At 51.6% G+C, this 13,421-nt stretch overlaps 1 protein-coding gene across 1 annotated transcript in view; it reads left to right on the top strand.

The window, feature by feature from the left end:
• Gns (glucosamine (N-acetyl)-6-sulfatase) overlaps positions 1–12,947 on the top strand; it is a 32,421-nt gene extending 19,474 nt beyond the window's left edge. Inside the window, exons 10-14 of the mRNA XM_038314384.1 lie at positions 6,026–6,127; positions 9,083–9,190; positions 9,892–10,002; positions 11,132–11,292; positions 11,966–12,947. Coding sequence (XP_038170312.1) covers positions 6,026–6,127; positions 9,083–9,190; positions 9,892–10,002; positions 11,132–11,292; positions 11,966–12,044 — 561 coding nt within the window. The 3' untranslated portion in view covers positions 12,045–12,947. The remainder of the gene's footprint in view (positions 1–6,025; positions 6,128–9,082; positions 9,191–9,891; positions 10,003–11,131; positions 11,293–11,965) is intronic.
• The last annotated feature ends 474 nt before the right edge of the window (positions 12,948–13,421 follow it).

Below are 13,421 nucleotides of genomic sequence, written 5' to 3'. Positions count from 1 at the left end.
AATGTGTGTGTTTTTCTGTGTGTGTGTACACATGGGCAGTACATGCATGTGTGTATGCATGCACATGTATATGCATTCATGTAGAGGTCCAAGGTTGATATCAGTAATCATCCTTGATCAGTCTTCCATTGTATTCTTGATTGTTCTCCCACCATATTCATTGAGGCAGGCTGTCAGTCAAACTCAGACCACACTGATAAAGCTAGTTTTGCTACCCAGCATGCTCTGCTCCGTCTCCACCTACCAAAGCTTGAGTGGAGGTCAGGCTGCACACCCACCTTGACTCAGGAGATGTGAAATCTGGCCCTCACGCTTTCTTGGCAAGCACTAAGTGCTGACCGCCAGCGCAGTCCACTCTCTGAGGTCATGAAGGAAGGATTATGATTGGCCTGCGGTATAGAACAGACACCCAGCACCTGCTTTTCATTGCCCTTTCAGTGTGGATTGAGACCTGGTGTGGACCTCATGTGAACACCCCAAGCTTTGTGCGTGGGACTCCCCGGGCATCTTGTTAAGACACAGGTCCTAACCACCTCCTGGGGGCATCTGCTGCTGGGCTGACCTCACTGAGTGTAGTGTGAGGCTGTGGAAGTGTTTGACTTTCCCGAGGGGCTGTGAACAAATGCCCGTCCGCCCCAGATAGGGCACTGATGGTAAAACCAAAGCCATGGCTCCACCTGGCGAAGCTGCTGAGTCAGTGATTTGCTGGGGTTCCTTAGAGATGGCGCAGGGGCTTATCACTGGAAAGCCTATCCCAGAATGGGCGTTGAGTGATAAGAGACACTTCACTGGGGCCCTCTCCGGCTGGAAGCTCCACCAAGGCGTCTGCTCCATTCTACCGATTGTTGCTGCTTGTTAATATAAACCTTAAGGGGAGTGGCTTGCAAATCGTGTCACTTCCTGAACTTCCAGAATCTTTCTTCCCAATTTCATGAATCTACTCGCAGGAGAGCATACTCCCAGGCCCTTTCTTTTCCTTACTAAGCTTGTTTGCTCTGTCCCTTCTGGCCTGCAATGTGCAGCATATTCTGTGGCTTCCATTGGTCGATGCCCTTTACCAACCCATCTCACTGAGGCTCTGTTCCTAGAGGTGGTGGCCGCCTTGATCCCGAACACGTCTCTCTAGTGGTCAGGAGACCACAGTAGGTTCTCCAGCTATGTCTTCTCTCTTCTTGATTTCACGTTGTCACCTAAGCTCTGGGACCAGAGAAAATGAACAAACAGATAAAGCTGAAATTGTAAGATGGGTTTCCAGAGGACCCGGACTTCCGGGTACGTATGGTGCAGCACTGTTGAACTGCTCCCAGAAAGGTAGAGACTTCACAGCCGCCATTTGTGTCACATTTGCTCTCATCAAGACCTCTGTTCCACTACAAGTGTTGGCACTTTCTGGTCAGGCCACTCCTCTCAAAGGAGGCAAGCTGGGAAGGTCAGCAGATCTTAAGGATGGCGTTTGACCTGAGTGCAGGCTCTGTATCAGCAGGATGTGCACTTCTTGTATTCTGAGGGAACAGAGTGAAATGTGCCCAGCAGCTGCGGGAGGAACAAACTGTTCCTTCTTTTCATCAGCTTGCTCTGCCAGGCAAATATTCAAATCTGAAACCGCGCCTCTTGTAAGCATTTAAATGGTGTCTGGTTCATCATCAGAGCTGTAGCCTGTCGGCATGTGGAGTTCTGAGTGCTGTGTGAATGGACCTGTGAGGTCACGCCCTCTCACCCCATCCATCAAGGAAGGAACTAAGGGGTCAAGGGAATTGTCTGAGCTCACATGAGTTCATAAGTAGCGGAGCCCTGCCTTGCAGTTCACGGTGTGACTCAGAGTCCACGCACTGGCAATGGTATTTACATCATTTTTATGATGGCGTTGCCTGCCTGAAGTCCTGGGCATAGCAAGAAGCAGCCAGGGAAGGTAAATTCTTAAATCCTTGCATCTGAGAAGACCAGAAACGTTAGCCGCAGCAGGAGAGGCCTCTGAGCATTGAAGAGAGACCTAGATGTTGAGGAGAGTGAGGTCACATGGTCCGTGGATCCAGCACTCTGAGCAGAACAGTGGAAAAGCAAAGATGTTAGAGCAGGCAAGGGAGGTGGCAGCATTTGTACGGACCACTTTCCCCTCCCAAGGAAGCCGTACCTCTCCTCGGCTTTGGCACAACTGGCTGCTGCTTCTGACTGAATTACCCACCTCAGCTCCCCAGCCCGCTTGTCTTTAAAGGCTCTGGAGTGGGGTTCTCCTAGGAAGGGTCTTATCACTTCCCCTGCCTGGTATCCATACTTCTCTATACCTTCGTCCACTCTCAGCTGGCTTCCCATCCTGTTGAGTTTACTGCTTGTTCCTCTGTGGTCCCTCCTGAGTATGGAATACCTCACATTCCACAGGCACTGGGCTCTCCCACACTGGTAATAATACCTCACGCTCACATGCACTGGGCTCTCCCACATTGGTAATACCTCACGCTCACATGCACTGGGCTCACCCACACTGGTAATAATACCTCACGTTCACATGCACTGGGCTCTCCCACACTGGTAATACCTCACGCTCACATACACTGGGCTCTCCCACACTGGTAATACCTCACGCTCACATGCACTGGGCTCTCCCACACTGGTAATACCTCACGCTCACATACACTGGGCTCTCCCACACTGGTAATACCTCACACTCACATGCACTGGGCTCTCCCACACTGGTAATACCTCACGCTCACATGCACTGGGCTCACCCACACTGGTAATACCTCACGCTCACATGCACTGGGCTCTCCCACACTGGTAATACCTCACGCTCACATGCACTGGGCTCTCCCATACTGGTAATACCTCACGCTCACATGCACTGGGCTCTCCCACACTGGTAAGATGGATTTGTAGTAAGCAGAGTCAGGACTGAGAAGAGCTGTGGCTGTTGTCACCATGGGGTTTTGTCACATTCGCTGGGCTGACAGGTGTGCAGTAGAAGTGTGAACTTCCGGGGAATGGGGTGGGGGGCCTAGAGAGGAGCTCAGCAGTTCAGAGCAGGGCTGCTCTGGCAGACAGCACAATTCTGCCCCCAGAACCCACATGAAGGCTTACGCTCTGTAACTCAGTGCTGTAACTCAGTGCTGGGGATCTGATGGCACCATCTTCTGGGGTCCTTGGCACCAGGCACATACATGGTACACATATATATGTGCAGGCATGTCTGCATGGCACTCATACACATGAGATTTTTAAAATCTTCAATTAAAAAGAACATCAGGGAGCATTACTGTGTGTTGGCAATCACCAAACAGCCAGTGGCTCTGTTTGATCTATGGCCTGAGCTACCTGTCACTACTCAGAAGCGGGAATAGAGTGTGTCTGTCAGAGCCAAAGTTGACTGATTTTCTCCTCCGGTGAGACGTCGGTCTAGGTCTAGATTTAGCAGTAGCAGTTCCTCAAAGAAGCTTTAGAAAAGGAACGATTTAAAAAAAAACTGCTCTGGCCCAGGGGAGGTAGATCTGATTAGAAGTCAGGAGGCCACCCGTTAGCTTTAAGACCCTGACAGAGAAAGTCCTGCTCTCCCTGGTCCTCAGATAGGGAGGTATTAGGTTTCTTCCCTCCCTTCCTCCCTACCTCCCTCCCTCTTTTTCTCCCTCCCTCCCTCCCTCCCTCCCTCCCTCCCTCCCTCCCTCTCTCTCTCCCTCCCTCCCTCTCTCTCTCTCTGTGTGTGTGTGTGTGTGTGTGTGTGTGTGTGTGTGTGTGCAGTACCCACAAAGGCCAGGACAGTGTTGGATACCCTGGAACAGCAATCCTCAACCCCTTTGGGGGTTGCATGGCAGATATCCTGCATAGCAGGTATTTATGATTCATAACAACAACAAGATTACAATTATGCAGTAGCAACAAAATAGTTTTATGGTTGGGGTCCCCACAACATGAGGATGGTACTCAGTGGTCCCAGCATGAAGGGAGTTGAGAACCGGTGCCCTAGAACTAGAGCTAGAGGCAGCTGTGAGCCGTGCAGCGTGGGTGCTGGGAACTGAACTCACGCTCGCTGGGAGAGTACAAGTGCTCTTAGCCACCTTCATCTCTACTGGCCAACACCCTGGGCTTCTTCCTACCTGGAGAAGTAAAGGCAGATCCACCTGCTGCCACTTAGCTTTGGTGGCGCTAGACTCTTGCCAAATGAACCCTTGGTGCCTTCTGGGGTGCTGTGTGACTTGCCTTAGGTAGCCCTACATGGTTGTTTAATATCAGAGCTAAGTGTCTGGAAACCTGACTGTGTTCTGAGAGCACATCCCCTTGTTTTCAGTAAATTTGCAGGATTGTATTTCTTTCAGACCTAATTATACACTTGTGAGACCAATGGTAGATTCAATTCTTAATTTTCTGCTCATAATCTGTATCCACGAAAGGTCTCTGAATCTCATACAGTATGTGTACATTTTGAAACCATCTACTTCATAGGCAAAAATCATGTCATGTCCTATTTAGAGAGGACACAGTAATTGTGTGTATATGGGAAGAAAGTATCCTGGGAATACATGTATATTTGTGGTACTTAAGCCAAATCGTAGTGATTTGTACTGGAACTGACAGGCCTTGCCACTGAGCAAAAGTCCATTAGAAAGTGTCTCCCATCATGCAGCTCTAGAATTAGAAGTGAGGTTTTTGTTTGTTTGTTTGTTTGTTTTGTGTGTGTGTGTGTGTGTGAGAGACTGGCAGTCACCGTTTTCCTTTGGATTTTTGTTGCTTGGTATTTACAGTTTCTCTTACACCCTGCGTTGACTGCCCCATGGCCTATGGGACGGTTCAGGGGCTTATGTTCCCTCCTATGGTGATCTCTTCCATTGTTATAGCCAGACTTAGCATCTGTGAGCCCAGCTGCTCGGTTCACCCAGGGGTGTGGCAAGAGTCTCTGGGGACAGCTCTGGTGAGCTTTCTCAGTGACATATGGATTGCTGCTCCCTGAGGTGTCTCCTTGGCATGGTGATCCACGACATCTGCCGAGGTGCGCTGATATATTCAGCACCAGCTTGTACATCACTGGTGGCTCTCCCAGCTACCAGGAAATCTGAGCCCCGCTTTTCATACAGGCCCTTCTGGTTTGGTTTTAAATTTAAAATGACAGTTAATTGATTTTTCTGATCTCATGTTTGACTGCCTAAAATTAAGTTTCCTTCCTAGTTTCTGAGACTTACTATTATGGGTATGGGTGTGCACTAAAGATTGTGTGCATGGCCAGAGGTCAGCCCCAAGCGAGGTCCTTGGGAGCTGTTCGCCTTGTTGCTTTAAGACAGGGTCTCGCTATGTATTCCTGGCTGTCCTAGAACCCACTCTGTAGACCAACCTGGTCTCTGTCTCCCAGAGCTCCGCCTGTCTCAGCCTCACATGTGCTGGGATTAAAGATGTGCACCACTGGGCCTGGCTTCTCAGGGGCTTTTGTTGAGACAAGGTCTCTCTGACCTGGAGCTCACTCTCTAGGCTAAGCCGCACATAGATACGAGGACCTGAGTTTGCTCCTTAGAATCCACATAGAAAAGCCTGTGATCTCAGCACAGGAGGCGGGAGGTGGGGACCCAGAGGCTCTTCTCTAAGGCTTGCTAACCCCCAGACCAGCAAAAAACTCTTAGAAGAACAACATCTGGCCCTCTTCTGACTGAGCACTGCATGCTTGTGGTGCATTTACATCTATGCAGGCAAAAACACACACATAAAATAAAAATACATAAATCTTTAAAAAATGCTAGGAATGCATGTGAGGTCAAGTCTAGTGAACGAATGTGAATGTCAGGTTGCCGCAGGAGTCAGCAGTGCCCCCATGAGTCGTGGTGAGGAGACTGCAGGAGCTTTCCAGATGGTCTGCTAGTAACTGCGTGGTAGGATGAGTGCACAGCTTCCCGCGTGCATGCGCCTGTGCACCTGATGAGCTCGTGTTGGAGCTGCAGTTGAGCGTCTGGAACTGGGTCATGGGAAAGCGATGGTGCCGTGGGCTTCTGGTGGGCGGCTCGGGAAAGGGAAGGCGAGACCGGCTGTGTTTCATCCTGTTCTCTTTGCTCATCAGATGCTGGTCTCGAATATCGACTTGGGCCCCACGATCCTAGACCTTGCTGGCTATGACCTGAATAAGACGCAGATGGATGGAGTGTCCTTAGTACCCATTCTGGTGAGTACAGTCAACAGAGCCCGAGCTCTGAGGAAACCCAGGTAGACAAAGTAAAATTCCTAAGCCTGGTAGTCAGAGGACAGGATTTGTCTCTCGCCATGTGGTGGGAAGGAGCTTCCTAAAGGAAAGATGACATCGGGCGGTGGTGGTGCACACCTTCAATCCCAACACTTGGGAAGCAGAGGCAGATGGATCGCTATAAGTTTGAGGCCAGCCTGGTCTACAGAATGAGTTCCAAGACATCCAGGGCTACGCAGAGAAACCCTGTCTCAAAAACAAACAAACAAAAAAAAACCTGGCTGACTGACGGGGCCGACCACTTGTCATCTCAGCATTCTGTATTCCCTCCTCTCCCTCCATGAACAAACCAAGGTGACCCAGGGTCATCCAGGTTCCGTACAGGAGGACGGTTGATGGCATGTGAGGGCTTAGAAAGAGAGGTTGACACCCCAATAGAAATAAACCAGAGAGCGCTGAGTAACCAGCCACCTATGGAACGGAGGAATGGCCCGGGTCACTGTGGTCACCTCACTGTCCTCAAACAGAGGCTGAAGTAAGGAGGTCCGTGTCACCTCAGAGTGGCAAAGACTAAAGATTAGTCTGAGGAATGGAGGGCGCTTGCACGCTATTTACGAGGTCCAGGCAAATAACTGTCCGGCTAGTTTACTGCCCCGAGTGTGGGTGGAATATCGCAGATTGGCAGGATTGCGGGTGCGGCTCATGGTGGAGCACTTGCATAGCATATGAGGCCTTGGGCTCATTCTCCAGCATCAAAGGGCAGGGTGGGGGGCAGGAGAAGGCAGGAGAAAGAAAAGAATTAGGGGAAATCTATGCATGTCGACGCTCCTCGTTGTCCCCACGCTAGTTATTTATGTCACCTTAAACATACTAGTTTTGACCTTGCTTTGAGCATCACACACATGTACACATGCCCGCACACACTATTCTGCAGTGGATCTGTCTGGGCTTTTTGAGAATTCAGCATTGTTTGCAAGATGGATCCGTATTGTTCTCAGCTACCTGATCCTTCATTACCTAACTACATCATGACCCGGCTGTCTGTCTCTCCTCCGATAGTATCTGTGGGGCTCTAGCTCTGTCATTTAGCTTCTTTTCCAGATGTTGTCTTCCACCTCTTAATGCTTCTTACAGATTTCTGCAAACTGACAGGGACGTCTGGAGAGTTTCTTCTGCTCTTTTCTGCAGGTCTGCACAAAGGGGGCAGAAGTAGGTGTCTTTTCTCGTTAATCCTAGTGTTGCCCCCACCCCCATGAGAGCTGCTGATTTAATTGGCATGGGCCATAACCTGGTCCTCTGGACACTTGACACATTAGTGTGGGACTCGGGCCTACCCACGCGTGACAGATAAGCTCTCCCCAGTTCTGACAGCATGAACAAGGAAGAAGGGGCACTTCTGCAGTCTCCAATGACTCATAATTTGAAAGCTGGACCTGCACAGTTTTGCTCAGGTTTGAGTGTAGCCATGGGTTAAGTAATCCTCATCACCAACTCTCCCTTTCCTGGCATTCAAGGCCGTGCACAGGCTAGCACCCACCCCCTCCAGGTCTTCCAGCTTCAGTACAGGCTAGCACCCACCCTTCCTAGGTCTTCAGCTTCAGTACAGGCTAGCACCCACCGTCCCTAGGTCTTCAGCTTCAGTACAGGCTAGCACCCACCCTCCCTAGGTCTTCAGCTTCAGTACAGGCTAGCACCCACCCTCCCTAGGTCTTCAGCTTCAGTACAGGCTAGCACCCACCCTCCCTGGGTCTTCAGCTTCAGTACAGGCTAGCACCCACCCTCCCTAGGTCTTCAGCTTCAGTACAGGCTAGCACCCACCCTCCCTGGGTCTTCAGCTTCAGTACAGGCTAGCACCCACCCTCCCTAGGTCTTCAGCTTCAGTACAGGCTAGCACCCACCCTCCCTAGGTCTTCAGCTTCAGTACAGGCTAGCACCCACCCTCCCTGGGTCTTCAGCTTCAGTACAGGCTAGCACCCACCCCCCTAGGGCTTCAGCTTCAATGGTCTTTAGAGCTATGGTTCTCAGCTGACACCAAGGATGACCATGGACTTGCTAAAACCTGAACTGCTCTCCCCTGATTTAAAAGGCTTGAATTTATAGTTGATGCTGATGTTAAAACCACTCCAGCCAAGGACAGGATCTAGAGATGAACAAGAAAAGGTCAAAGGCAGTCCCGTCAGACTCTGCAGCCTTACTCTGCCTTCCTAGCCATCTCCTGCATCTTACTCTGCAGCAGGCGGGGGGGTCTCAGTGTCCCGCCCAGTGACCAAACTGGGCTCATCATTGCTCGTGCCTCAGCCTCCCAAGTAACTGGTGCTGCAGGCTTGTCCCCTGGGCCCAGCTTGCCTGCTGCTTGGGGCCTCCTGGCATTTAGACCCTGGCTGTCCACCCCAACCTGTTCCTGCTTTCTCCTCTTGGAAGCTGGGGTTCATGACCCACCTAGACCCGTGTTCTCTGCTATCCTGAACTCATCTGCTTTTGATCTCACACTTTATCCTGTTCTAGAGCCTGCCTTTCTCCAGTATTCATGTCTGCCTCAAATGTGTGTGTTTCAAATGCTGCAGCCTCTCTCCACATGGCTAATATGCAACACGGAATGCAACTGACATGTGGGTGGTACTTCAGGATCTGCACCCCACACTGCCCATCCCTCTCAGGCCTGCCTCCTCTCCACTAGGCACTATTAACACAGACCCTGGTTTGGAGCAGCCTGGACCACCATCAGCTCTTGTTAGCTACCGGCTTCCATTCAGCCTGCCTCACTTCTGCCCTGTAGAGGACTATAACACAGTCTATGTCCCTTTATAGACTGTAAATCCCAGAAATGACAGTGGTGGCTTCCACTGGCGTCCACTCTCACCACTCCTGTCCAAAGGCCCCGCAGGCAGCACAGTGAGAGCCATGCCCCGCAGAAACCACCTCCGCTCTTTTTCCTAGAAAGGAGCCAGTAACTTAACCTGGAGGTCAGATGTCCTGGTGGAGTACCAGGGAGAAGGCCGTAACGTCACCGACCCGACCTGCCCTTCCTTGAGCCCTGGAGTGTCTGTGAGTAGAGCGTGTCTAGGATTACAGCGTTCTCGCCACCCGACTCATGCCGTTTGCCTGGTCCTGGCATCAGGCCCCGCCCCCTCACCTTACCCCCTCCCCACGGCACTGTCAGGGGACTGATGGAGAGATGGGGTTTGCCCATGTGCCATCACAGGCCTTGCACTGGCGGCAGCCAGGCAGGTCACACAGATGTAACAGCCACATTGACTGGCTTTGGGAAATTGAGCCTTGGGTCTCCTGTCCCTCAGTGTTCTGAGTAAAGGACCCAGCCCAGTGTAGGCACACAGTCCTATAATCCTAGGTCTTGGAAGGCAGAGACAAGTGGATTTCTAGTTCAGGCCAGCAAGGGCCCTGGTTGGGGGGCTAGGGGGTATTCTTCTAAAATGTGTGCGTGCATGCGTGTGCGTGTGCGCGTGTGTGCATGTGCACGTGCGTGTGTGTGTGTGTAAAAACACAACACAGCCAACTGTGGACTGGCAGAGCCTGTGGAGAACGTGGGGTTTGGTCTTTGTAGCGCTGAGATCTCGGGGCACTCTGCGTTTTTCTTCTCACCCCAGGATGATCGTTCAGATCGTCCTTCAGAGAGACTCATTTGATGTCTGCTTCCCCTCCCTGGTGACTAGCGTCAGCTGGCTGGGCCACCATGAGATTCTGGTACTGTCAGAGCGAACCTCATTTAACTTGTAAACTTCCCCCAGCAATGTTTCCCCGACTGTGTGTGTGAAGACGCCTACAACAACACCTACGCTTGTGTGCGGACGCTGTCGTCACTGTGGAACCTGCAGTATTGCGAGTTTGATGACCAGGAGGTAAGGGGGATTTGGGCCTGGTGGCATTGATCGGTCCCAGCACTACCCAGGGAAGGTGAGTTTCTCCTCTGCAGTCTCAAGACAGTCCCATACAAACAGGCTTCATTCTCTGACTTTTCTCAATGGAGCCTTCTCTCCTCACCATCCCCGCAACCCCCACTCTTTAAGTGCACAGCTGACTTTCTCAGAATGACACACGCCTGGTCTGTGGGCTAAAGTGAGCACTTCAGCATCTACAGAGAGGAACTGGGACATTCCCAGCAGGCTGGCCAGCATCTGACCTACCCGGAAGCCCCTTTGGTTCACACAGCACAAGAGTGGGGGACAAAGGCCCAGAAGGGCCATCCTTGGGAGAAGACGGGACTTGGCCACACTAATAACTGTGGATCCCTGAAGGGTCCCAGGGCACAGGGCCTTGCATTCACACCCAGTCTGGCCCCCTTACCGTAGGAAGTAAATGTTCACTGTCTTCTTCAGAAGGGGACCGTCCCTTCCTGGCAGCTCAGCAGCACAGTCTTCGCTTGAGCTGAGCTGTCCTTCCCTGTGTTTATCTGTTTGGTACCATTGCGTGGTAGACTGAGCGCAGCGTTCACCTCGCATGTCCTGGAGAACCATATGCGGATTATAGGGAGGCACTGCTGCCAGACAGTCTACGTTAGAGACACTGCTGCCGTAGACATAATACAGCTGTAGTCTTCCCCGCTGGCAAGAAATAGCCCCAACTACTTTTTAAAATAGGAAATGATTCAGGGGCCAGAAGTCAGCGCAGTTCTCACCTCCTTCCTTGCTTGAATCCCCAGGTTCTGAGACAAACATGGCTTTCGGCACTCCCCTCACCGAGTGCCTGCAGTACTGTCTGGTACTGAGGCCAGGCCATCGAGGGCTCACCTCGTGTTCACCTCTAGAGTGTGTAGTGGACAGGTGACCCCAGTTCAGCATGGGCTGTGTGTCCAGTGCAGGTGAACCCAAACAGTATGTGAATGTGTGGCTCTTGAAGCCTGAGCCCACCTGATGGATGGGCCTTGGTTTTTCTATATTTTCCCTTTCCATTTAGAAATAATGTCCTTAGGAATATTCTCAATGTAACCTTTGCTTTTTTTTTCCTTTGCTCCTTCCTTTCTGCCCCTAGGTGTTCGTAGAAGTCTATAATATAACTGCAGACCCAGACCAAATCACCAACATTGCTAAAACTATAGACCCAGAGCTTTTGGGAAAGATGAACTATCGCTTGATGCTGCTCCAGTCCTGTTCAGGGCCGACCTGTCGCAGCCCAGGGGTTTTTGATCCGGGGTAAGTGTCCCCCATGCTGTCCCTAGAGGTCCTGCTCTTCTGGAAGACAAAGGGAGGCTGTTGGCTCACACACACACACACTTTGAGCTGTGTTTATTTTTCTGCTTTTTGAGGGAATGCTGTGTTCTTGCTGTGTCGGCTTGTTATGCAGGGAACATAAACTGCTTGGGACTTGGCTCTCTGCTACCAGTGGCTGCTGAGTCCACAAGCTCAGCCCTGCTCTCCTGTCCCCAGAGCTCTGCTTGGTCTCACCAGTCAGCTCTGGCCTAGCGCTACCCTGATCATAGCACTTCCAAGAGCAGACCGCTTTATTCCTTAGAAATCCTGTGTATGAAACACGGCTATTCCTCCCTTAACCACCTGCCTTTAGTCCCGGCACTCGAGACTGAGGCAGCAGCTCTGTGAGTCTGAGTAGATTTCCAGACCGGCCAGGGCTGTATAGCATTTTTTTTTTAAGAACCTCCTGCTTTTTACCATTAACCTTGTTCCTTGTTCTCTCAACTCACAGTTTGTGCGGAAATATTCTCACCTTCAGAAACCACCTTTAGACTACAGCCTCCTCCGACCAGCTCCTTCTCATGTGTCAGCCCCTCTTGCCCACTCTGCTGGAGAGTGTGCCACGAAGTCCCCATGACTAGCTAGAGTTCATGTGATGTCCTTTTCCTTCCCACAGGTACAGGTTTGACCTGCGTCTCATGTTCAGCAATCACGGCAGCGTCAGAACGAGAAGGTTCTCGAAGCACCCTCTGTAAGGGCCATGCTAGCCTCTGCGTTGGATCCTCACACGCCCCTTTCTCATGAAGTGGCTGCAGTAGGAGCCACGCCTGGATGAGCTCTGGCCTGGCCGTTCAAGTCCTGTTTGAAAAATCCCCCCGGTCAGCTGACTCAGTACTGTGACTCCAGCCCGTGCTGAAGTGGCTGACCCTGTCTCTTCCTTCAGATGACAACCAACACTCCTGAGGTCTTCATCCTCTCCATGTCCCTTCATCTTGGGTGGGCACCATGTGTGATGACCTCCCACGTGGTCAAGTCTGAATTTGTCAAACTGTTCAGATAAATGGCAATACTTTAGGGCAGAAAGAAAAGACCACTCTGACATTTCCACGGTGGGGCCGAGTGCTGGCTAGCCCCAAATCTACAGCCCTGTATAGCATTTCAGACTGAGCCTCACCATCAAACACACACAGCCCTGCAGAGAACTGTCTGCGGAGATGTAGAGAAGTGGTGTTTACAGCATCATCGTGGTGAACGTACAGCTTGTCACCCAGGCTCTGCTCTGTTTTGCTGGATCCCTGGGCTATGCTGATGCAGCCGGAGGCTGTGTAGGGTTAAGGTGAATCCCCCTTAACTCTGAGAGCCATCAGCTCCTCAGTGGCTCCAACCATGCTGCGTGCTCAGAAGCCCTGGAGAAGAGGCACACCACGGGAAGGGCTAGCATGCTTCATGAGTGCCAGAGGCCAGCGCAGAGCAGGCTTGGGTGAGCAGGTTGAAGGGCTGCACATAGAAGTGCCTGTCCAGGGGTTCTCAAGTGTCAGTGCCGCAAGATGTCACCGTGACCGGCTGCAGTTAGCTGCCTTTCTCATTTAACATGGTCAGTGACTCAGGGCCAGTGTGAAGGACCAGCTGCTTTGTCCCACCCACCCACCCACCCACCCACCCACCCACCCACCCATGTAAGCTCTTGAGTCTCCAGAGTCTTGACCAACTAGGGTTCAGTCCGTGTTCCCTGTCCAAGGTTCCTTGCTGCCCAGAACTGCATCCTCCAGTTCCTTAGCTCACAGACTAACATTTCCGCGGTGGGGCCAAGTGCTGGTAGGGCAGCAGAGAAGGGAAAAGTGTGATTTTAGCTTTACACGGCCTCTGCCCAGCTTTAAACACTTGGAACACACAGCTAGAAGCCACTTTTGGGATCCCAGAGGCCATGTTGGGGCAGTAGCCATGGAGTTCATTCCTTTACCTCATATGACCCCAGCAACTGCAGTGGTACTGAGACAGTGGGTGAACACTCTGCTGTGCCTGCTTTAGAGGGAGAGGATGGGTACTGGCTTCCAGGCACCGTCTTCGGCATTAGTGAGGGAGACCGGAGTTGTCCCCAGTACAAACCCAGCAGCTCTCACAGCCTTGGGCTG

This window comes from Arvicola amphibius, chromosome 17, assembly GCF_903992535.2.
Source record: "Arvicola amphibius chromosome 17, mArvAmp1.2, whole genome shotgun sequence".
In the NCBI taxonomy this organism is placed as follows: domain Eukaryota; kingdom Metazoa; phylum Chordata; class Mammalia; order Rodentia; family Cricetidae; genus Arvicola; species Arvicola amphibius.
This window is presented reverse-complemented; position numbering and strand designations above follow the sequence as displayed.